This window comes from Mchenga conophoros, linkage group LG7 (assembly GCF_057382185.1).
Source record: "Mchenga conophoros isolate Kocher_MC1m ecotype Shallow Benthic linkage group LG7, M_conophoros_male_GT1.1, whole genome shotgun sequence".
Classification (NCBI taxonomy): domain Eukaryota; kingdom Metazoa; phylum Chordata; class Actinopteri; order Cichliformes; family Cichlidae; genus Mchenga; species Mchenga conophoros.
The window spans coordinates 20,057,080-20,080,725 of NC_140532.1; the positions used below are offsets into that span (position 1 = coordinate 20,057,080).

Sequence of the window (23,646 nt, forward strand, 5' to 3'; positions counted from 1 at the left end):
CCAAATAAATGACAGGGAGCGAGAGAGTGACGTCAGAACACGTCATACTGTAACCTCCCGGGAGCGGACAGAGGGGGTCAGTCGTTGGGATGCGCATGCGCAGACAGAGTGTGCGAGCGGCGGGCCGTGACCTTTCGGGGGGAAAAACTCACGGACGGTGACAGCGAAACGGATAACAGTCTTCAGTACCTGCTGAACTGTGAAGCTGTGGATTCTGGGACTGTTGGAAAAGGTAAAACATTTTCATTGAAACCTTATTACTGTTTTGTTTTTGTTACTCGTCATTGTAGCTTGCTGTTAATGTTGTGCTAACAGTAGCGATTAGCTAGATACGTTAGCCGTTGAGGTCAGCGCAATTTAGTATCCAACTGTTTTCCTAACAAAACCACTGTTATAATTAAGTGAAGCTGCTCCCAGCTAATTTGAACCTTTGGCTTCTAAAATATGTGGTTCAATTGCGTGCTGCGTACATAACCTAATGTCAGCTAGACCGAAATTAAAATTTAATATATTGTTAAAGTCACTAAAATGGCGCCTGAAGCCTGTTGTGGCGTGAGCTCTGTCTGCTCTAGAAACTCTGAAATTCTGTAGATCTGAGCCGTACATTAAATACTCACATGAACCTCTACTTTGAATTCTGTATGAGCTGTATAAAATACAGCTATGCATAAGTGTTTTGAATGAATAATTAGATTAGATAACTCTTTATTGTCTAATCAAATTATATAGAAATGAATAGAAATGTGACATGAGAAGGTGTGTCTTTGACTGTTCCTGCATAACTTAGTTTCGGACTAGTTGACAAGTTATGCTCTGGTCATTTGATGTTTCCAAGATAGATGTTCTTTTGTAATATAGTTAATTTTTTTGTATATTTCATTTATCCACCATCATACATCATACATACAAGCTAAGAAGAGGTCGTTATACTAACAAGAGGTATCAACGCTGGGCCAAAGTTCAGCACATGGTTAAAGTTTGTAATCCAGCCAGGGTGTAAATATCACTCAGCAGCCAGAGCTGAAGCAGGTAGCATCAACACATAAATCTACTCTACCCGGCTTAAATCACAAGAGCACCTCTGACCAAAAAGCTGTAGATTTTTCTTGTTTGCACAAATTAATCCAGATTCACATTAATTGTGTTCACAGCTCCAACAAAATGAGGAAGAGGAGGGGGAGAAACACAATTAGGTTGAATTACAATTGGATGGAAGGCGAGGACAAGGAGAAGGAAGCTTAGGATGAGGAGGAAGAGAAGCAGCAGGAGCATCTTTAGGGATCCCTATGATGTCATTGAGGTTTGTTTCATTAATATGGTCCTCTCACAAAGAACGATGACTTGTTTTAGTTCACGTACTTCCTGTATTAAATAGTGATGTGCAAAATGTTGTGAAAAACCATGGAGCAGGTACGTATAGTGCATCTGCAGGTAAATGAACATCAAATCTCTAAGACAGACTGAAATCTGTATATTTGTCACCCTTATGATAAAACCCATGTCAGCCATTGGTTTATGGACTTTGTATTTTGAAGCCTCAACATTTGCTTTATTGCTGTTGCTATGTTGGGACCATATTAGGATGAGGGATCAGAATCTGGAGTCATGCACACTATTGTTTTATTTAGTGTGTATCCATAAGATTCGTACAGCAGATCCAAGTTGTGCCTTGAAAACCGGAAAGTCGTCTGCATAGAGGAGAACTGTAATAGCAGGCTTGTACAAAGTGAGGCTTTGTGCACTCGTTTTACTTCTGTCACCCTGTTTTGATGCAGATTTCACTTGAAATCAGGCAAGAACTGGACTTATTTTTTATAATGTGTTCTTGTGAATTGATTGTGTATCGCATATGTTTGATTTGACTTTCTGCAAGACAACAGTCGTCCGCTGGCCAAAAAAGTTTTCCAAATACCTCCACTTGATCTAGCCTGCATTTAGAAAAGAATAGCAAAAAAAATCTGCACCTCCTGCTTCAGATGCAATTTGTGTTTGTGTGTTCAGAGGCAGCGGCGAGAGGGGAGACCTCGGCTCATCCAGCTGGAGAGCCTGACCAGGAGGAGTCTAACATTAACTCAGCTCTTCCAGGGCACCCTGCAGACTCGGCTGTTGGCATCGACGAGGGATGACGTGAACGCCAAACTGGAGTCCATCACTGCACAACTGCACGTATGCGAGTCAGACCTTCTGAGGAGGGTTTCACTTTTCTCTCTTCTTTATAATTGACTCTTTTCTCTATCTCTTTCAGCTCCTTGTCTCAGAGTGGGAGGGATTTGAAGCACAAAGGGAGGAACTTGTCGTTTGGTTGGCTGATATGGATGTCCGCCTGAGTGAGGTTGACCAGCTGACAGGAAACACCAGTGAAAAACTGAAACAACTGCAGGTGTGGGCTTGTTTTGATATGACATATACAGGGAGTGCAGAATTATTAGGCAAGTTGTATTTTTTAGGAATAATTTTATTATTGAACAACAACCATGTTCTCAATGAACCCAAAAAACTCATTAATATCAAAGCTGAATGATTTTGGAAGTAGTTTGTAGTTTGTTTTTAGTTTTAGCTATTTTAGGGGGATATCTGTGTGTGCAGGTGACTATTACTGTGCATAATTATTAGGCAACTTAACAAAAAACAAATATATACCCATTTCAATTATTTATTTTTACCAGTGAAACCAATATAACATCTCCACATTCACAAATATACATTTCTGACATTCAAAAACAAAACAAAAACAAATCAGCGACCAATATAGCCACCTTTCTTTGCAAGGACACTCAAAAGCCTGCCATCCATGGATTCTGTCAGTGTTTTGATCTGTTCACCATCAACATTGCGTGCAGCAGCAACCACAGCCTCCCAGACACTGTTCAGAGAGGTGTACTGTTTTCCCTCCTTGTAAATCTCACATTTGATGATGGACCACAGGTTCTCAATGGGGTTCAGATCAGGTGAACAAGGAGGCCATGTCATTAGTTTTTCTTCTTTTATACCCTTTCTTGCCAGCAATGCTGTGGAGTACTTGGACGCGTGTGATGGAGCATTGTCCTGCATGAAAATCATGTTTTTCTTGAAGGATGCAGACTTCTTCCTGTACCACTGCTTGAAGAAGGTGTCTTCCAGAAACTGGCAGTAGGACTGAGGGTTGAGCTTGACTCCATCCTCAACCCGAAAAGGCCCCACAAGCTCATCTTTGATGATACCAGCCCAAACCTGTACTCCACCTCCACCTTGCTGGCGTCTGAGTCGGACTGGAGCTCTCTGCCCTTTACCAATCCAGCCACGGGCCCATCCATCTGGCCCATCAAGACTCACTCTCATTTCATCAGTCCATAAAACCTTAGAAAAATCAGTCTTGAGATATTTCTTGGCCCAGTCTTGACGTTTCAGCTTGTGTGTCTTGTTCAGTGGTGGTCGTCTTTCAGCCTTTCTTACCTTGGCCATGTCTCTGAGTATTGCACACCTTGTGCTTTTGGGCACTCCAGTGATGTTGCAGCTCTGAAATATGGCTAAACTGGTGGCAAGTGGCATCTTGGCAGCTGCACGCTTGACTTTTCTCAGTTCATGGGCAGTTATTTTGCTCCTTGGTTTTTCCACACGCTTCTTGCGACCCTGTTGACTATTTTGAATGAAACGCTTGATTGTTCGATGATCACGCTTCAGAAACTTTGCAATTTTGAGACTGCTGCATCCCTCTGCAAGATATCTCGCTATTTTTGACTTTTCTGAGCCTGTCAAGTCCTTATTTTGACCCATTTTGCCAAAGGAAAGGAAGTTGCCTAATAATTATGCACACCTGATATAGGGTGTTGATGTCATTAGACCACACCCCTTCTCATTACAGAGATGCACATCACCTAATATGCTTAATTGGTAGTAGGCTTTCGAGCCTATACAGCTTGGAGTAAGACAACATGCATGAAGAGGATGATGTGGACAAAATACTCATTTGCCTAATAATTCTGCACTCCCTGTATGTGTTTTCACAATGTACGGTATGTAGTATGTGTACTATAGAAAAAAACAAGGGTAACTACAGCTATTTATGCTTATTTATGTACTTTGCGTTTGTCGTTGGTGTTCTGCATTTTGGTGATGTGGCTAAGGTTGAACAGGCACGAGGCTGGTTGTTTTGTTATTTTATATGAATTTCCTGTGGTTTGTGCAACTTTCTCATGCTAAACAAGAACATCTGCCAGCAGTTTATTTACACTTTATTTGCACCACGCCAAGGGTGTGTTTCAGAAAGACTGTGAAAGCAGGTTTGTGGTGCTCCATTTAAACTCCTCATTCATTTAGTGACTGGCAAATCTCATATCAGAGCATACTAACTTGTTAAAATGAATGTCTTTACAAACACTGAAGAAGCTTTTACAATCAGTCTGCCATCAGTAGACACTGTGGCTTTATTATCAGCTCAGAACAAAATGTATACATCTTTCTCATGTTGTGACTTTGTGGTCTGTAAAGCAGCTGTCAGCATTTTGTGAAATATTTGTTGTAGAAATCACTATTTAGGTAAAAGTAACCTGTGTGAGTGTTCAAACATGTGAAACTCTGGTAAATCATTAGTCAGTTATTATATTGCAGTGACTCATATTGATGTTGGAGATAATGTAAATATATGAGTGAAGATGAGTGTGCTAAAATCATTAAGATTCTAAAACTGGAATAAATTGAGCTTAAAGCGACCGTCAACAAATTTATCAGTGGAGCAGACCTCAGGGCATCCTGTGATTGGTTTTGCTTGGTGGTAAAATGTAGAAATCTTGTACACCTTTTGCACAGAGTGGCAACTTTCTCATACTCACATGTCTGAGATACCAGCAAACTCTTGTTGCACTGGTAACTGAATAGTGCAACAAGAGTTTGCTGGGGAAGGAAATGTTGACTTTTATTTAGATTTACTTCAAACTCTGTAGTTTCTCATGAACATTATCTAATCTCACTTAGTGTGTGTGTGTGTGTGTGTGTGTGTGTGTGTGTGTGTGTGTGTGTGTGTGGTTTCATTGTTGAAGTGAGAATGCTGGGGCTTGCTTTTTGTGTTTTTGGTATCTGTTTTTATATGTGACATGACTTCAACTCAAGAAATAAAGCATTAAAAAATATATTAAGACATATTTATTAATGTCAAAATGCTCTAGATCAGGGGCGTCAAACTCATTTGACATCATGGGCCACATATAGCCCAGAGAAACTACATGATCATTTTGTGAAATTACAGAAAACGTTCTGGTAGTTCATCTTCCAGACTGTTTTGTAGTTATGAAATTGTAAATTATAACAAACACATTTTGGACTGGCTGTAAAGAAAACAGTCCTTTCTACAGCAGACAGTGAAAAAACAGGAACTTTTCTGTGATTTCATTGTTTATCCATTGAATGGCAGTTGGAGATTCATATTTTCCAAACCCGTCGGATGGGCCAGATTGAAGTATTTGCTTTGTGTTTGACACTACTGTTCTAGATGGTGTGTTTAGTATTAAGAAGATCGTCCCAGCAGAGGGAGGGAAGGTGCTGGATGGTGTTTTATGCAAATCATTCCAATATTCCAGCCTCGAGTTCAGTATCCAGCATCTTCTTGGCACTTAAGAAAGTCCGTGGCACCAATCAACACCGAGCTCAAATCCGAATAAGAGAGACAACAGATGGAGACGTATTTGCATTCCCGAGCAGTTGGAGTGAACAACACAACAGATGCTTTGCTTTTATTTTTTCCTGTGTTCGCTCGGACATTTGGAGGTATGGTAGGCAGAGAAGGACAAAGAGCCAAGGCCAAATATCTTGGCTCTGCAGGGACAACAGCTGGGAGGAACAGACCAGGAAGTCGTTTCACTTCATTAAAGACTCAGCATGAGAGCAGCAGAGCTTTCCTAGCTCACCCCGTTCTCATGATCACTCTACTCCTCCTCCCGCCTACTGGCCAATACACACTTGTGCATATGCCTTTCCCCACCACTGATGGTTATAAGTCCAATTAAACATGGCACCTATTCCTAAACCTTTCCCATCAGTGCAATAAACTATCCCCCAAGTCTGTTTCTATTTCTAACGTGGTCATTGAGCTTCTAAGCTCCTCACAGCTGATCCTCTTACAAGTGTGAAAGTGCTCTCTCCCTGTCCTCCATAGCGGAGCTGCTGTTTCACAGGTACAACAACCAAGGCTGGACTGGGACAAAAAATCGGCCCGGGCATTTTGACTAGAGACCGGCCCACCAGGATAAAGATTGAAAATGTGACGTCATTCAGGGGTAAAACCGCAAAGGATTCTGGGAACTTGTGGCAAGAGGTACTAGCGCACGCAGGCTTTCAATTGAACTCAGTTACACAGGATAAAAAGAAACACAAAAAATGGCAAGAAGCTGTTGTATTATTAACTGCAACAGCCGGTCGCATGACAGCCATGGGAAGCCGATCGTTTTTTTTTTAATCGGATTACGTCGTTGAAGAGAAATGTTTTAAGCCATGTTTCCGAAGTAAGAGCCGACGGATGGTCTGGATATAGGGGAGACCGGGGATAGTTGTAACATTTTTGACATTTCTGTCTGTAAATTGGAGCTCTTTTAAGGTAGTGGATTCAAAATGTAATGCAAAGTATTTACATGTCTCGGCTATTAAATAGTGCAGCTATTTTCTCTGCAGCACAATTACCCATTGCATGGTATGGCCTCAAACACAAATAGTGAAATGTTACAATTGACCCCATAGTGTGGGTTAGTTGTAACATAGTACCCTTATTTCAATAAGGGTACTAACAAAACATTAACATGTAATCTTTGTTTATTCAACACATGAATGCACTTAGAGCCATTTATGCAACTATGTGTGTGTGTGTGACAGAATGCAGAAATCTAGCTTTTGAACATATTCCAACCCCCCCAAAAAGACAAATTATGGAATTTTCTGCAACTGAATATTTCATTAATTTTGGTTGGTCTTCCTTGAGTTTGGCCTCATTGGTTCAGTGGGCATTATAACCTACAACTCTTGCACCAATTTTGAACATAACAATGAAGCTGAAAAAATGTAGTTGTTCACCAGCATCGCAATTCCATTACTTTTTATCATGGCTTACCTTGGTGTGGTTTGCAAAGTGCTTCAGAAAGATGAGGAAATCTGTTTCTTGCACCCATCCTGATTTATTTCCACTACCAGTACTTCCTACTGGTCCATCTCTGACACAGTGGTGTGCATAGTGTATGTGTGGGAACACAAACAGTGGAGGAATTGTGTTGCCAATGGCATTAACCGCATATACAAAAGTGACCAGTGAACCCCTCTCTGCTGATGCCGTTGCCCCAACTTGTTTAATATAAGTTAAAGTAATAGTGTGGTAAGTTGTAACATCTGCATTAGGGGATAGCTCAGGGCAGGGATAGCTCAGTAGGTAAAGTGGTCGCCCCATGATCGGAAGGTCGGCGGTTCGAATCCACTTAACGGCTACCCTGAGGTACCCCTGAGCAAGGTACCGTCCCTACACACTGCTCCCCGGGCGCCTGCTTAGTGGGCTGCCCACTGCTTCACTGAGTGAATGGGTCAAATGCAGAGAAAAACAAGTAATTTCCCCATGGGGATCAATAAAGTATCTATTATTATTATTATTATTATTATTGTTACAACTGACCCAGACTCCTATAGCCATGAACTAGCTAACATTACAGCCAACGGCTAAAACATTAACACTAAAGACCTACACAGAATATATCCCCATAGACATACAAATAACATAATTTAAGTTTGATGACTTTAACTGCAAAGCAGATAATGCTATTATAAATTGAAATAAAGTAGAAAAACTTACTTTTTGGCATACAAATTACTTTTTTTGGTGTTAAATTGTCTGTTTTTGACAAAATGTGCTGATTTTTCACATGTGATAGCAGAACTGAATTGGGCATGCACAGGATGAGTCACATCATTTGAAACTTAGCCCTGATTGGAGAAATTGGAAGTGTTACAACTGACCCACGTTACAACTATCCCCGGTCTCCCCTACCAAATATAACGTCTCAGAACACTCCAGCTCACATGTTAGTCTGCTCCAAGCATTCCCACAAAGGTCAGAGTTTTTTAGTCGTTAATACGTCATTTTTCTTAACATAACTGGTGATATAGGTTACAAGCAAGTCTGGCGCTGAACAGAAATTGTCGCGCTATGCTCCTTTATTTATTGTGCATAAATAGTAAATTGTCCTGACACAATATTGCGTTTCGCTTCTGTTATTATGGTACATTGACAAAAACATATACTTTTATTCACAGGATAAAACAGTTGTTTTGTATCACTAATTGTCCAGTGCGATTACAGCATACAATATTATTGTCACTGCTACATTTCTGTAAAGAACCAGAAATTATTTCCACTACTAATTAATTACCGCTGAGCTCAAAGGTTATATTAATAAACGGTTAACGAATGTGTATTTATGAAGACGATTTGTGAGACTGGTAAACTTACCTTTGTTCGTACGATGGTCTTTCGTTCTACACGGTGCATTTCAAGGTCCTGCACCCATCCGTCGGTAAACTGTACCTGGGCTTTTTGCAGTGACCTGAAGTTACTAAACTTCATGAGTGTATGCACTCACTCCAAGAACCGTGTAATTATAAATATGAGCGTGGTGAAAGTTGGGCAGCACGCTAACGTCTTTTGTCCCTCTGTGTGCTCGTAAGGGTCTGACACTTTCACACCTTTGATTTTTTTCCTCGTATCTTTTCTTTGACTTTTCATCAAGTCTGTCTTTGTACGGACCAGCATTGTTCTCCTTTTGTTTTGTACATTCCTTTTTTGTGCGGCAAAGAAAAAACAAGAAGGTATTGGAACCGGAGAATGAACGTTTTGCGGTGCTGCAAATGCTTGCATTTGATGCGGTACTTGGATTATTTTGCCACGAGTTCCCGGCATGCAATGCGCGAAAATCACGTGATTGCTAAACAAGGGGGCGGGTGCATTCGGCCTCCTCGGCTGTAATTGGTCCAGCCCAGAGTCGATCATGACCAATTGGCCAATCCAACACCTTTCATTATATATACCCTTCCTAAAAAAAAAAAAAAAAATTTAAAAAAATCCATCGGCCCATAAAAACAAAAAATCGCCAGTGGCCCACCGGGCAAATGCCCGGTATGCCCGATGGCCAGTCCAGCTATGACAACAACCGATCTGCTGGGATGACGAAGTGTTTGTGGGAGTAATCTGAGAGTTTATTACCTCTTTATTTATCTTTTTCCATTTTGCCTCATTTGACTAGTTTCCTGCATGTCACCTTGCACCACCACACACTCATCACCAAGCATGTTTTTTAGCAGGCACAAATCCACATCTTTTGGCATCATTGGCGTCAATGAGTAATAAACAGTTACTTCATGATTTGCTCGTTCAGTAAGTGACGACTCCCTCCCCCTACAAAAGAACACACCTGTTAGAATCTGCTTAATCCTAGCCAGCGGCCCTGCTCTCTCTGTGCTTTCTGGGGCCTGGTCTAATCCACACAAGGGCTCCGGGCCAAGGCCAGGGCAGATTAGACCCCCACCATCAATTTATCCATCCATGAACACACACCTCTGAGTCTGGCCCCTATAGCAAGTGTTTGAATTGGCCTCTTAATCCTTGGACTCAGTGGAGCCTTCCACCCGAGCACACAGCCACCTTCCCCCTCTGCCCAGACTTAATATTTATGCATCTTTTCCATACCCACTCACAAATCTGGCCCAGCCCAGCACTCACCACTCTGACCCCACCCAACCACTACCCCACTCTGCCCCCACCTCCTTTCCCACTCTGCCGCCACCTCCTTTCCCTCCCCTGGTGGGACTGAAAGCCCATTGATTTGTTGATTTCTCCCCTTTTGTCTGCAGTCGGCCGAGTGTTAACGGGACATCCAGAGTCCAGAGCGCAGTGACAGGACTTTTGGCATGGGAGATTAAGGTCCTAATCTGGGCATCTGTCAATGTCCAGTACTGCTTTTTCTTTGCCGTTTGGAGAGGGGCCTTTTCTTGAGTTATTTTCACTGTTAATTAGCTGTTCAAGCTGAAGACCCCCTGAGAAAAAAGAAAACTCCCCGATTCAAATAGAGCATAGAGGCAGTTTACAAATAAAGCCACATGTCTGAAAGCAGTTGGGCAATAAATGAAGTTGATTGATTTCTAATGCTGGTGGTGCACTGTGTTAACAAATACATCTGTAATCCTGTGTGGGCAGTTCATTGTACTTATACCACGATGTAGTACAAACACACATCTGTGTGTATAGCTAAGGTTGTCTAAACTGTGGCAGTGTAGTTTGCAAATCAGTCCTTAGGTTATGTCCTTTATAAGTGATGGAAGAATTGTGTAACAAGGAAATTACCACCAAATTATGTGATATTACATTAAAATTATCTAATGTATGGTAAAAAAACCCCAAAACAAAACAAAAGAAAAACATTAGAAAACTATATGCCACCTACACCTATATGCCTGCTCATAGGGGGTCATCTGATTGTTGGGGTTTTGTCTGTTTTTTCTGTATCATTGTTGGGTCTTTACCTCACATTATAAAGCACCTTGAGACATCTGTTGTTGTGATGTGCAGTTTAAATAAATTTCCGATTTACATAAATATAACTGCATTGAATTGAACTGACTATATCAGGGGTCTGAACCCAGGCCTCGAGGGCCGGTGTCCCTGCAGGTTTTAGATGTGTCCTTGATCCATCACAGCTGATTTAAATGGATAAATTAACTTCTCAACATGTCTTGAAGTTCCCCAGAGGCCTGGTAATGAACTAATCATGTGATTCAGGTGTGCTGACCCAATGTGAGATCTAAAACCTGCAGGGACACCGGCCCTCGTGGACTAGGATTGGGGACCCCTGGACTATATCATACAACTGTCAGGTTATAGCATTAGCAAATAGTGACCCAGGACTTAATGAGTCTATGTCTCCATCTAGTGTTGTGATATCAGATTTTCAAGTCAGTAGAGTTGAATTTGATTCGAAAGTTGAGAGATTATTTTACACAACTCATTCTTTGTGTTAGTGTTTAAGGTTTTTACATGAGCAAAAAACTGGAGGAGAATGTAAACCCAAAGCGTTTGACAGTTTCACAAGCTCAAACTGAAAGAAGGACATGGCTGAATTTTGCATGGTTTTAGAATGTAGTAGAGTTTAACTGCAACAAAAAATATTGATGACATTTAGTAAAAATGAAATTTTAGGCTTTTGGAAGATCAGATATATTTCTGTGCTAGTTCTCGTGCATTTCATGCATTTATAAACTAAAGTTATGGAGAATTATTTGAACTACTTGTTTAGGCTATGAACCCTGACAGATGAGATTGAGTGAGAGAAGCTTACATCCTCATCTATTGGTAGATCAAGAGGTCGCTAAAGTATGTCTATTAAAAACAGGATTGCATTAATGCATAAAAAACACACACATTACATTCCAAATAGTATGGCATTTATTGATCTGGGAATAAAAGAATTATGTTTTTAAGATGATCTCACAGTAAAAATACAATTTTCACATCAGTAGCAAAGAAGCAGAAAATTATTATTTTCAATTAGAAGTGAGTATAATACTTTTGTGATTGCTGTGCAGCAACAGTACTGTCTTTCATCAGCAACAAGGAATGATATATTTAATTGTAGATGATAAAGCACTGTGTCTTTACGTATGATGAAACTTCAAAAGCATCTGCAACAACATCATTTTTTTTTTTAGTAAAGTAAAAAAAAAAAATAACAGTACATGTCACATGTATAATCATGAATAAAATATTACTGTTAAAATGTATAAGGTGTATTAACAGAATTGCACTTCAAGTTGAGCATTAGTGGCTGATTACCACAGCTGAGAATCCTGTTTGGATAAACTTAACCCGAGACGATCTTGTCACATGGCAACAGTGGGTTGACACCGATTTTCTTGGCGCATTCATTCTGCAGGAAAAATACAAAATGCTAATGAAGTTAGCATCATGCTTAAAGAGGTTTTAAATAAAGTCAGATTGTATTTAGGTAAAAATACTCTCATTTACTTTCTAGTTAAAAACATAAACTTGTGTTAATGCCAAGCTAAAACAGGACCTCTAAATCTTCCTGTAGTCTGTGTAGGTTCTCAGTCATCCAGGTTATGGTAGTCTTCAAGCATGTGAGTTGAACTGGATTTGAAAATATTTCACCTTTCATCTGAAAGGCTTCTTGAGTTCTAACAGCTGATGGGGAGTTCCCAGTATTTAACCTCTACGTTGGTTAGAAATGTTCTCATTTTGGACATGGAAGATAGACTGGTTGAGAGGAGTAAAAGAGGCTAGATTTCTATATCTACCTTGAATCAATGAATACAGTAGCCTATGACAATAGCTATCAGTTACCTGCAACACAGGCTTGAAATCCCTTCCCAGGCATTTCATCCCTCACTCACACTTTGGCTGTGTGACCTTGATGGCCCAGGGAGGGGCAGTTTCTCACAAATAAGTCACAGCTTTACTCATATGTGATGCAACTAATTTGAAGGTTGGCGGTGGATCCTTGGCTGCTCCGTTCAGCATACCTAAAATACCTTGGGCAACATACTGAACGCCATGTTACTCTCTGATGCATTCATCTGAATACGAATGTTAGATAGAAAGCACTTGGGTGTGGGAAAAAGTGCTTGTATAAATGAGTCTGAATGAGGGAATAAGGCATGTTGTATAAATTGCTTTGACTGGGTAGAAAAATGCTATATAAGAACCAGTCCATTTACCAATACCATTTAACATAGCTCATGCAACACTAGAGGTTAAATATCTGGGACTCTATCAGCTTTTCTCTAGAGCAAAATGTGTGAGTGTAACTGAAAACAGAGCAGGAGCTATTTAATTAACACTTTTTTTTTCCTGGCTCCACCAAAGAAGCACTCTCACTCAAATCAAATGGAGTATTTCCAGTAAAAGCAACAGGTCTGAAGAAAAGCATTTCATGTTGGGAGCTCTATGTGAAAAAGGACAACCTTTAGCCACTGCAGTTTAGACTAGCATGAGAACATCCCCACTTCTTAGCTTTTACCATGTATTTGACGACGTTGATGTGGTAAGGGATCCCACCCATATCCTCACATTTCTTCATGTTCATCCTCTCTGGATCTCCGGCAGCCAAAACAGGAGTGTCTAGGTCAGCCTGAAGCAGATAAGCCACAAAAAAGGAACAAAGAAAAAAAAGAAAGTATAGAGCAAGAAATTCACTTTTAATCTGCAAATGTTTGTCCCTACTTGATTTCATAAAACAAAGAAACTGTAACTACTGGATATCAACTGCATTTTTGATTAATCTTTTTTAGCATTTAATATTCCATCACTGGGAGCAACTCACAGGATTCAGGTTTCTATGGATGGACAGCAGATCTGACATCCTGTCACTGAACCCGGGAGCAAAGTTCTCTGGATTGATTGCCACAAAACACTGACCCTGAAAATACGAAACAGGTGACACTGTGAGCTCATCAAACATGAACATCAAACAGAGCCTTGACGTCAGATGACCTATATCAGAGTCACTAGCTGGGCCTCTGTTTTAGATAACAGCAGTCAAACACTTCAGACTTGTGTCATGCTGATTTCTCTTCTGCTGGTACATGATGGCTGATTACTTTATGAACTTTGCCCCAGATCTAATAATCAGCACCACATTATCTGCAGTGTATTATCTATTCTAGCTACTCAAAAACTGTATTTTATCATTGCTGTGGGAGCAAGGGGGGGGGGGGGGGGGGTGTTTGAATTATTCTTAATAAAAAGGTGATACAACAGTTTCAACTTGTTTCTCAGTCTGTTTCATTTCACAGATAAAACAACAACATGACTTTTAGAACACTTTATCAGTTTTGTCACAAGTTACATCAGGGACATGTTAAAATAGAACCAGTGTGTCCTTTGTATTTCACAACTAGGCAAAACAAGATGTACCAGGTTTGCAACACGGTCTGTTACTTTCCAACTGCGGATGTATTTGCTGTACTGGGCACCAGCCAAGATGCCACAGAACACCTCCACCATCATTCCCAGACCATAGCCTTTGTACCCTCCTGAAGATAAAAACACAGAAAAACATATGCATGGAATAAATGTATTATACTGATCCTAGCCATCAATGGCATGTAATTCCACCAGTTCTGATAACTGGTTTCCAATTAATCTCCTATATGAGTTTCTCAGATCTGTGTATCTTGGTATAGATGAAGCACAAATCAGCCAGTTAGGGTTGTGGTTCAATTATATAGACTTAAAAAAGCAAGCAAACAAACACATATTTCACACATGAAGAATGAAAACATTCTTGACAAGATCTGTTGCTTCTGACCTGTGGCTTCACTGCCACCAACAGGCACCAGTCCTCCTCCAGTCAGCACTCTCTTGGGGTCTGTTGTAATTTTTCCCAGAGGGTCACAGCCCCAGCCCTCAGGAATGGGGTCTCCACGCCGCTCATGAAGCTCCACCTATGCACATTTATATACAGTACAAGAGAAGAATGTTTCCACATTAAAAATGTTGTTGTTTCAGTGGTCAATCACTGCTCGCTTGCATTTAATTTGTTAGCAGCTTACATGTGCAATAAACAAATATGCAGCAGTAGAGATGTTGATCTTACCTTTCCAATGGCTACTGCTGAAGTGGCCATGTCTAAAACAAAGCTGTCTCCATCTTTAGCAGGAGCCGCAACACTGATGGGGTTGGTGCCCAAAGTACACTGCAGAGTTCACAGAGTTTGAATAATGAAGATTTTATGATCAAATTCATAAATATCTTAATTAAAATGTCGTATATTGCATTAACTATGGATTCTTTTCTAAAATAGTTAATACATATACCTCTTTAGCACGTGTGGGAACCACCAGTGGTGATGTGTTGGTAAATGACATCCCCTGTGGAGTTTAGATTTTTTCTTAGAAAGTTAAACAAAAAGCAAAAGCAACTGATCATGCTATGATCTAAAGAAGCAGCTGAGAAACAAAGTCATTGACATCTATCATCCTGGAAGGAAATACAAAGCTATACTAAAACATAGTAAATCTGGGCCTATAATTGAAAAATGTATTCTTTCTGGGGGAAAAAATCAACTGAAAAGGGGGAAAAAAGATCAACAGACAAACATTTCACTCACAATCATGTTTTCTTTCAGCGCCTGCATTGCATAGTATCCAGCAATGCCATAATGGTTGGAGTCTAAAAAGAAAAAGGTCACATATAAATTTAATAGCTGAACAGCAGTGGTAATGCACTGTCATTGTTTTAGTCGTCAGATTTGAGAACTATCTCTCCACTATAAATAAGTGTTGAAATATAATAATTATATTTAAAAACTCAAGATTTTATTGATGAGATCAGAGCACTTGTTCCCCTTAAATGAAAGTTTCTTAAACCTCTAAGAGCTAAATCATCATGGGCCCCAATCCTAATCAAACCCTGTGCAATCTAATTATGTAGGTACCTTTGTTGTTTTTAATTGTTATCTTAAGTTTTGGCAGTCAGGCAACAAGGAAAGCAATAATTCTAATTTACACTCTTAAAAACTACTTAAAGATTTATTTCTCCAAAATAGAAGTTAAGGGTAGGGTTATTATTACCAATAGTGACTTATGACTTCAGAGGGTTAATAAAGTCTAACTGAGTCTTATATACCTCACTGAGTGTTAAACAAACCAAACAGTCAACTAGTTGCTGAACAGGAATCATGCACTTATAAAGGCAAGATTTTGTATAATCAAATACTTTAGTAAATATCTATGTAAAATGAACAGGTTTTTAAACAGGGCAACAAATGACAGACATATATTGCTTGTTTAGTATAAGACCAGTTATGTCTAACATAGTGCACTATATTTTGGTTCTTACTGGAAGTAAAATGCAAACAGTTCAATAATAAATGATCTGGAAACCTGTTTAACTGTGTCGCCACTATAACATTTCCTTGAAATGGGACTCACTGTGTGCCACCACCCAGCCAATGCCAACGTCGTTGGCCTTTTTTATGGCCAGATTCATACAAAAGTTTCCCACCACCGGGCCTAAGAGATTCTTCCCATCCACCAGTGCTGTCGCTTCACTCTCCTTTTCTACCACTGGCTCACCATCCTTGGCACAGATGCCAGTTTGAATGTCCTTCACATACATGTCTGTTAAAAATATAGTGAGTACACATAAACGACACACAGACTTAAATTTAAAATTACTGCTGATGTCTCCAGCATCAGTGAGGAAAGATGCTTAGTTTTTGTGCAAATAAGACACAATGATATGTACAGTGAGGATCAAACAATGAAGCAACAATGATGAAAACACAGTTTTGAAGGAGGCTGACCCATCCTGTTGAGTCCATGGCTGTAGTGGCCCCTGTGGTCTCCTTCCACCAACACTTCAGCTAGACTGCGAGCATGATGCTGCTTGGTACCCACTGCTGTCATGCACCTCTCAATGAAGCCTTTGACCTCCACCTCGCTGATCAAACATCTGCATGGGGAACGTGATATTTAATAAGAAACATTTGAAAAAGTAGAGTAAAGATGATGATGTGATCATACTGCTTGTTTAGATATTGCATGTACTAAAAACACATTACACATATTACTTTTTTATCAGTCATATCAAATTCAACGGTCGACAGTCCAGTTATTTACTCTAACATGAACTGCTGATTTTCCTTAAATTGCAGTTTATCTTACCTAAAAATTTGAATTATATCATATAATTATATGAAATGTATTGCTTTTATTTTGTAAGGTTAAATAACCATCACCATCTTGGCTTCTTGACCTGAGTATATTTGGATGAAAGGGGTGGCTAGCTAATTTTATTAGAATGGTGCAGTGGTACTTCATTTATATAAGTGTATTAAATGCTGTGTCACTTTTGTGCAGTGAAAGACAGACATTTAGAAAGCCACAAAAAGTTCACACACCACACTCTGCAAATCTTATACTAATACTTAACCATAAAAACATTTATTTATTATTTATTTTCACAAGGCTTGGGTGTATCATATTTTCTTTACCTGGTTTGTCCATGCACTACATCCAGTGGCTCATCACCACACTGGAGCATCTGAAAGTGGTTGGGCTTGCCCTGCTGCCTGTGTAATTACAACTAAATGCCAAATAGGACAAAATAAAACACACCTAACATCTATTATTGTATGTATTTTTTACTACAGGTTCATTCATTTTCATTTTATTAGCACCAGAAGTTGTTTATTTGGAAAGCATAGCTAGCATACCTTCTTTGTTCTTTCACTTTTGACACGTGGATATGAATGTGTAACACACATGACTAGGCTGTCAGCCTGTCTAGTTGTATTACAATTGTCTCCTTGATGAGCTTAATTAAATGTTTCTGTGTAACACATCTGCATCTGTGTGAGCTGAGCTGATTACATCATACATATTTTGTGTTCACCTTTGAGCCCTGCGTAAATAATTGTTTTGGCTCACTGCATCTAATTAAAAATCAGTGCACATGACCATGGCAGTCAGTTAAACTACCACAGGAGTTTTCTGCCTGATGGTCTAGCTCTCATTCAAAGACTGGAATCAAGAACAGGACATAAATAAAGTAAACTGCAAAGCTCCCCCATACTCTACACAACAGTTCCACCATGGGGATTTGTTTCCTGCCCTGTGCTAATTCAAATTTCCATTTTTGAAGTGATTGCAAAACCTGTAACCACACTGATGATATACTTGTGGTAGGACTGCCTTCAAGAGAACACCTGAGGAGTATATTGTGAACTTCAACATGGCCTGGCTTTCTTACATTAACTGGCTTGACAAAACCTAAAAGCCCAGTCAGTCATGATGTGTATCATGATTAGTGGTTATCAGTTGGTTATCAAACCTTTCTTTCCTTCCTGTAATAAAACAAGTTTGAACAACTAATGATACGTTCTGAGTGTTTAATGGTGAAAATGTAATGCTTTTCATCCTGTCGTCATTCTCATCCTCCTTTTTGCTTCTTTCAGAATCAATAAAAATAGACATAGAAATAATTTACCCTGAGACTATTTGTGATAAAAAACAAAACAAAAAAACATTTCCTTTTCGTTTGTAAAATTAATTTCCAGCAAGATATTTTCACATTCCAAGAATTACCCAAAAGAAAAAAAACAATAAAAGTAAGACAAGTTAATGAAAGTTTAACATAATTGTGTATAATGTCATTATTGTTATTTAATGCATTATTATTACTTTGATGTAAGGAGCAATTTACCATTCTTTATTTTTGGCCAGATTTTGGGCATTGCACTCAAAACTAGAGGTGCATGGACAATTCAAATATTGATAGCATTGATACCAATGCTGGTATTGGTATTGCTTAGGTTCTAGCACAATAGTATCAATACTGCGTTTCCAGGTTGCCAGCCAGTTAAATAATTATGATATTATCATTATTATCATTATTATCATTAGTAGTAGTAGTAGTATTGGAAATGAAAAATGCCTTTCAGCTTTTCAGTTTCAAAAAACATGAAATGTTGAAAGGTGTGTTTTGTTGTATTAACTAATTATTGTGGAAAGTAAAACTCACAGTAATTTAGGGGTCATTAAAATGTGTTCAGAATTCGCACATTATTTATGATTCATCAAATGAAGTCGTAGCACACTGCTCTTCCCTACATTAGCTTTATAGGTTAAAAGTATCGGTATTACCAGTAATGGACAAATGCTAATGATTTGGTGGCTCGACACCAAAAAATGTAGGATGGCACAGCACCGCTGTAAGCTGACGTTTACGGTTTTTTCTCTAAAATCTAGCAATTACGAAATGTAGTGAGATGGTAGAATATTAATAAAGATGGAGACGATAGAAATACTAAAACACGGTAGAGGTAAACGTCTTTACACATAATAAATAATAAGCTACTGCATCACAAAAGCACTTTTTGTCGCAAGTCTTGCGATTATGTTAATCACAATGAAAAAACTCTTGGATGAGTTGCTAACTCGTCTTGGCGCACAGGTTTTTAATTCATTGACTGAATCTACAGGTGTCCTTTGACCACACTTCTAACCACGCTCCTACCTGTTCATGCTGACTTTGCTGTCCTTTCACTATGATGGTCTGTCGATCCTGGATCAGATGTGTTGGGGGTAAATCCGATGACCTGGCAACTTTCCTCTTCAAGTGCCTCAATGTTAGGAAACGCCCCGTGTGTCAAAACTATCTGTCAGGTGTCTCTGCCCGGGGAGAAGCTTTGTGATTTGGCAAGGTCGTGAACCTGCTGCTTTCGGTATTTCCATTATATCGTGTCAATTTAACCCAGAAAGCACATTCTGATCACAAGTACAAGTCAATGAGTTTGGCAAATAAGTGTCATTGGCAATAAAATGTATTTTTCAAGAGAGATCTGGCCAAAGAGGGCAGCAGAGTGGAATCACTTTTTGGCACACCTGGCGCTTTCCGTTTTCCTGCTGTTTTAATCGCGCTCTACTTTCTGATTTCTGTCTCAAAGACCACCTCGTAAACGTCGCACCTTGCGTCCCTAATACAGAGCTTATACAGACATGTAGGTATACACATAATTTTTCTGCTTAAAAACACAATTGCTGGTAATACACAGGTTAAGAATGGACAAGAAAAGCCCTTAAGAGCTGCATCATTATACCTCAGCAACTCCTTTTACATTTGCGGGAAGACTGAGAAATTTCTCTCTGATGCATTTTTCATAATCTTAATCGAGAGCGGAGGATCACAACTTTGACTACACTGCACCCACCCGGTACCGCTGAAAACTGCTGTCCTGCACCAGCAACTCCCCAATCACGGTCTTAAAGAAAAATGTAATCTTTATACAACTTATTTAAATAATAAAACAACATATATTGCTATTTAACAGGAAATATTGCGGGTCAGTTCGTTATTTTTCGCAATGCTTTCATACACAGGGTGCTTTTCAAGAGCAAAAGTGCAAAAAAAAAAAAAATCATTACCTTTTAAATAAATGCATCTTAATGCTGATGGTACATGCAGGAAAAAAAAGCATGGAATGAAAATGTTTACTTAAAACCCGTGAATAAAGCTTTATTTATAGTCATGTCCTTTTTATTCAGCCACAGTTTCTTAGAAAAATGTGATCCGCTTTAGGCCAAGGTGTGATCAGGTCCAGGAAGAGCCCTTATTGAGTGCCAGATATTGCAAAATATTGTCTTTACTTCGCAAGAACAGATGATGTCGGAATCACTTTGACTAATAAGCAAGTTTTGAGAGGTTTCCCCCAACAACAGCAACAACAAACAACAACAACAACAAATGGAGCCCCAAACTATGACAGAGCCTCCACCCTGTCTTACAGATGGCTGTAGACACTCACTGCTGTACCTCTCCCCTGACTTCCTCCAAACATATCAAGGTCTAGACTGAGAATGAGTGAACCAGCTGAAGTTGAAACAGAATTACAAAACAGAGACATAATCTTGAATACTTCTTTGAGCTAATGAGACTTTTTTGATAGATGTATGAAAGCTGCTTGGAAACATTTCATATGGATAATAGATTATATCTCTTCATAGTTAATGAATAAACCTTTAGTCTTTTTCCTCTCACAGTGATGTGATGTAAACCAAGGTTTTTCTTATATTTTAAATTTTTATTTTGAAAAGGCCAAGGAATGTCTTGCATCAGTGAATTAGATGCCAGTCTCTTTCTTTGAAAGCTTTCTGTCCACAAGGGGTCAGGCAATCACTGAATGCTGGGATGCAGAAACATAGAATATGCTGCAGCAAACAACTTTAAATCTATATACGTACATACAACTTTATATACATACATATATATATATATATATATATATATATATATATATATATATATAGAGAGAGAGAGAGAGAGAGAGAGAGAGAGAGAGAGCGAGAGAGAGAGAGAGAGAGAGAGAGATGGATGGATATTTACAAAGAAAATAAGCAAAGAAAACATGATGTATCTTAGACCATAGTGATCCTGTACAAGTAACTTACCAAAAGTTGCTATAATTTTTGCTTGTTTTTAGCACATTAACCTAACATGAATTATATTTGAGCCAACCCACAAGAGAAATTAGCTTTTCACATTACGCTTCTGTTTCTGCTGGATCAACTCACCAAAAGGAGCTGTTCCTAGGCATAAACCGCTCTTGCAAACCTACATTCTGGCCCTATGTGTAAATGTTCGTAGTGCTACACTTCAGTTAGGTCATTCTGGTGCTAATAAGGAGACAATGAGATATTTAACCCTCCTGTAGCGCTGCAGTTTAATGTAAACACTGTTCAAAACAACATGACCATTGTCCTGCTTCAATACAACAACAGCCCAGCTATCTAGGCTATCCATAAAAGGGAAAACATGTAGCTGTGGTGTGGCAAGAAAGCTTATCGAGTGTTACGAAACAAAATTTAGTCTTTACTTGCTCTTAAAACCTGGACCGTGCTACAAGAAGAAATGATCTGGGAATCAGTTTGACTTCTGTGTAAATGATGAATTGTAATGACCAGTACTGGACTTTTGAGGATTGTACCGTAGCAACCGTACTATATTGTAGGAAAATTTTGAGTCATTGTACTCCAGCGATGGATTCCATAAACCACTCCTGATTGCTGTGACGTTGATACATGTCCTACAGACAATGCTGACATCATTGAAACTATGTGACCCTTTATGAATGACTTGAAGCACATTTTTCTCCACAGTGTCATGTGTAGAAATCATATTCATAATCATATACATCTTGGAGCACATTGTAGAACACCAATTTTGGTTAGACTCAAATAAGTGATAAGCCAGAGTGAGACTAAATACAACACAAAAGCACAGCATCTTCACAATTTCTACACCTGGTTAGTACCCTTGTAGCCCAGATGTTGAACCAGAAAATGTTTGCTTCAGGTGGCAATGTAATAATGTATCTTTATGTATGAAAAAGAATAATAATTTTAAGACTATGTGTCAGTTTTTCTCCGTGACAGAAAAAGCTGCTGTTGCAAAGAAATATGTCTGTGTCCTAAATAAAAATATAAATGTGTAAAATTACAGCAAAAAGTTGATAGCAGATATCAACTCTCAACTATTTGATAGTTCATTGGCCAAGACTGTCCAGTAATGATACGGTTTTTATTAATTCATAGAAAATGTCTTGAAAAAGTGTTTAGTTGTTTATCTTGTTGTAATTTGAGTAAAAGTACTTTTGTTACAGTGCCATAAACCGGTAGCTTTATGGTTTGGTTTTGACATAAAACACTAACAAACCAATATTGGAAAACTAATGATTGAGTTTAGGTTAGTGTAAATGTTAGAGATTCAAGATTCAAGAAGTTTATTGTCATATACACCACAAAATACATTGGTTACACTGAGCAATGAAATTCGTACTGTGTGAGTTACCTTCACACAACTATAAAAAAAAAACAACTGAAGTTCATTGCTAAGAAGTTTTTCCATCTCCTGACTGACTTGATAGCACGAGTTTAAGCAGTCCTCCTGCACGTCTTTACTCCCACAGGCCTCAGCTGCGACTCGAGAAAGAGTATGGAGAAGTTAGCACCACCTCCCTATGCAGTGCCGCCTCCTATCCTGTAATTCTCCATGGGTCAGACATCTGTAAGCATTTCTCTCAGACCACAAGAGGAAAATAGAAAGTTGGAAGCTACAGGCTGTGATTTGGGTGTGTATAAATAAAGTTGCTAGCAAAGGAAAAGCTGCTAATGTGATGGGAGTCCAGAAGGTGGGAGGTTAGTAGGAGCAGGACACCCAAATCATCAAAGAGTGGAAATGAGTTGCAGGAGGGCAAACAGAGCCTCTGAAGAATTATATGAAAGGTTAGTTTCTGATTTGCTCATGAGGTATTCGTGGGTGTATATTTTACATATGTAAGTACAAGTTTGATTCATTGCATGTGTGGCTAAAAAAAAAACATACATGGAGCGTACATTTCTAAATGATTTCTCTTTTTATGGGTTGCACATGGTAACCAGGGCTTAGCTGAACATGAAAACACTTGGAAGGGTAAGTCATTTTGGGACAGCTGTTGCAAACGCATGTCATTATAGTCAGGGCTTGATCAGGGCTGCTGAGGGGTGTGTTTAATGTGCTTATACACCACAATCATTTAATCATTAGTTGTTATTAATCTCTGGTTCTCTGCCACAGTGTGTCTTTTATCCTGTCTCCTTCCCCTAACCCCCAGCTGGTCAGTGCAGATGGCTGCCCCTCCCTGAGCCAGCGTCTGCTGGAGGTTTCTTCCTATTAAAAGGTATTTTTCTTTCCCACTGTCGTCAAGTGCTTGGTCATAGGTCATTTGATTCTTGGGGCGTTATCTTTGTTTTTCTATGGTCTTTACCTAATAATATAAGGCATCCTAAGGTGACCAATGTTGTGATTTGATGCTATGTAAATAAAATGTAATTGAACCATATGGTATACTGCTCTATCTGTATCTACAATCTTCACTCCTTAAAATATAAGCAACGCTAGAACAAATTAAAGAATGTTGTCAGATATATTACCAATTATTAGAACAAGTAATAATTTGTTTAAAACTGGTGTTTTAAGGCTGTTCTAATGAGTCCATCTGCAGTAGACGAGTAAACTAACAAAAACATGTTGACTCTGAAGTCTCAGAGTGCTAAACAGGGAGCAACACCCATTCAGTCTGTAATAATGCCTGA

The 23,646-nt window shown here is 39.1% G+C and overlaps 2 protein-coding genes across 2 annotated transcripts; one reads left to right on the top strand and one right to left on the bottom strand.

The window, feature by feature from the left end:
• The first annotated feature begins 105 nt into the window (after positions 1 to 105).
• On the top strand, positions 106 to 23,228 carry LOC146570033 (uncharacterized). Its single transcript, XM_085281386.1, has 5 exons — positions 106 to 232; positions 1,152 to 1,300; positions 2,002 to 2,166; positions 2,246 to 2,380; positions 23,166 to 23,228. The coding sequence occupies exons 2-5, from the start codon at positions 1,244 to 1,246 to the stop codon at positions 23,226 to 23,228; spliced, it is 420 nt and encodes a 139-aa protein (XP_085137512.1). The 5' UTR covers positions 106 to 232; positions 1,152 to 1,243.
• LOC146570034 (uncharacterized) lies at positions 11,423 to 19,207 on the bottom strand. The gene is made up of 11 exons (XM_085282805.1): positions 19,034 to 19,207; positions 16,320 to 16,468; positions 15,946 to 16,134; positions 15,123 to 15,184; positions 14,830 to 14,883; positions 14,610 to 14,708; positions 14,322 to 14,457; positions 13,928 to 14,046; positions 13,335 to 13,430; positions 13,032 to 13,142; positions 11,423 to 11,921 (listed from the first exon to the last, which is right to left on the bottom strand). The coding sequence occupies exons 1-11, from the start codon at positions 19,039 to 19,041 to the stop codon at positions 11,856 to 11,858; spliced, it is 1,089 nt and encodes a 362-aa protein (XP_085138931.1). The 5' UTR covers positions 19,042 to 19,207; the 3' UTR covers positions 11,423 to 11,855.
• Positions 23,229 to 23,646: the final 418 nt, after the last annotated feature.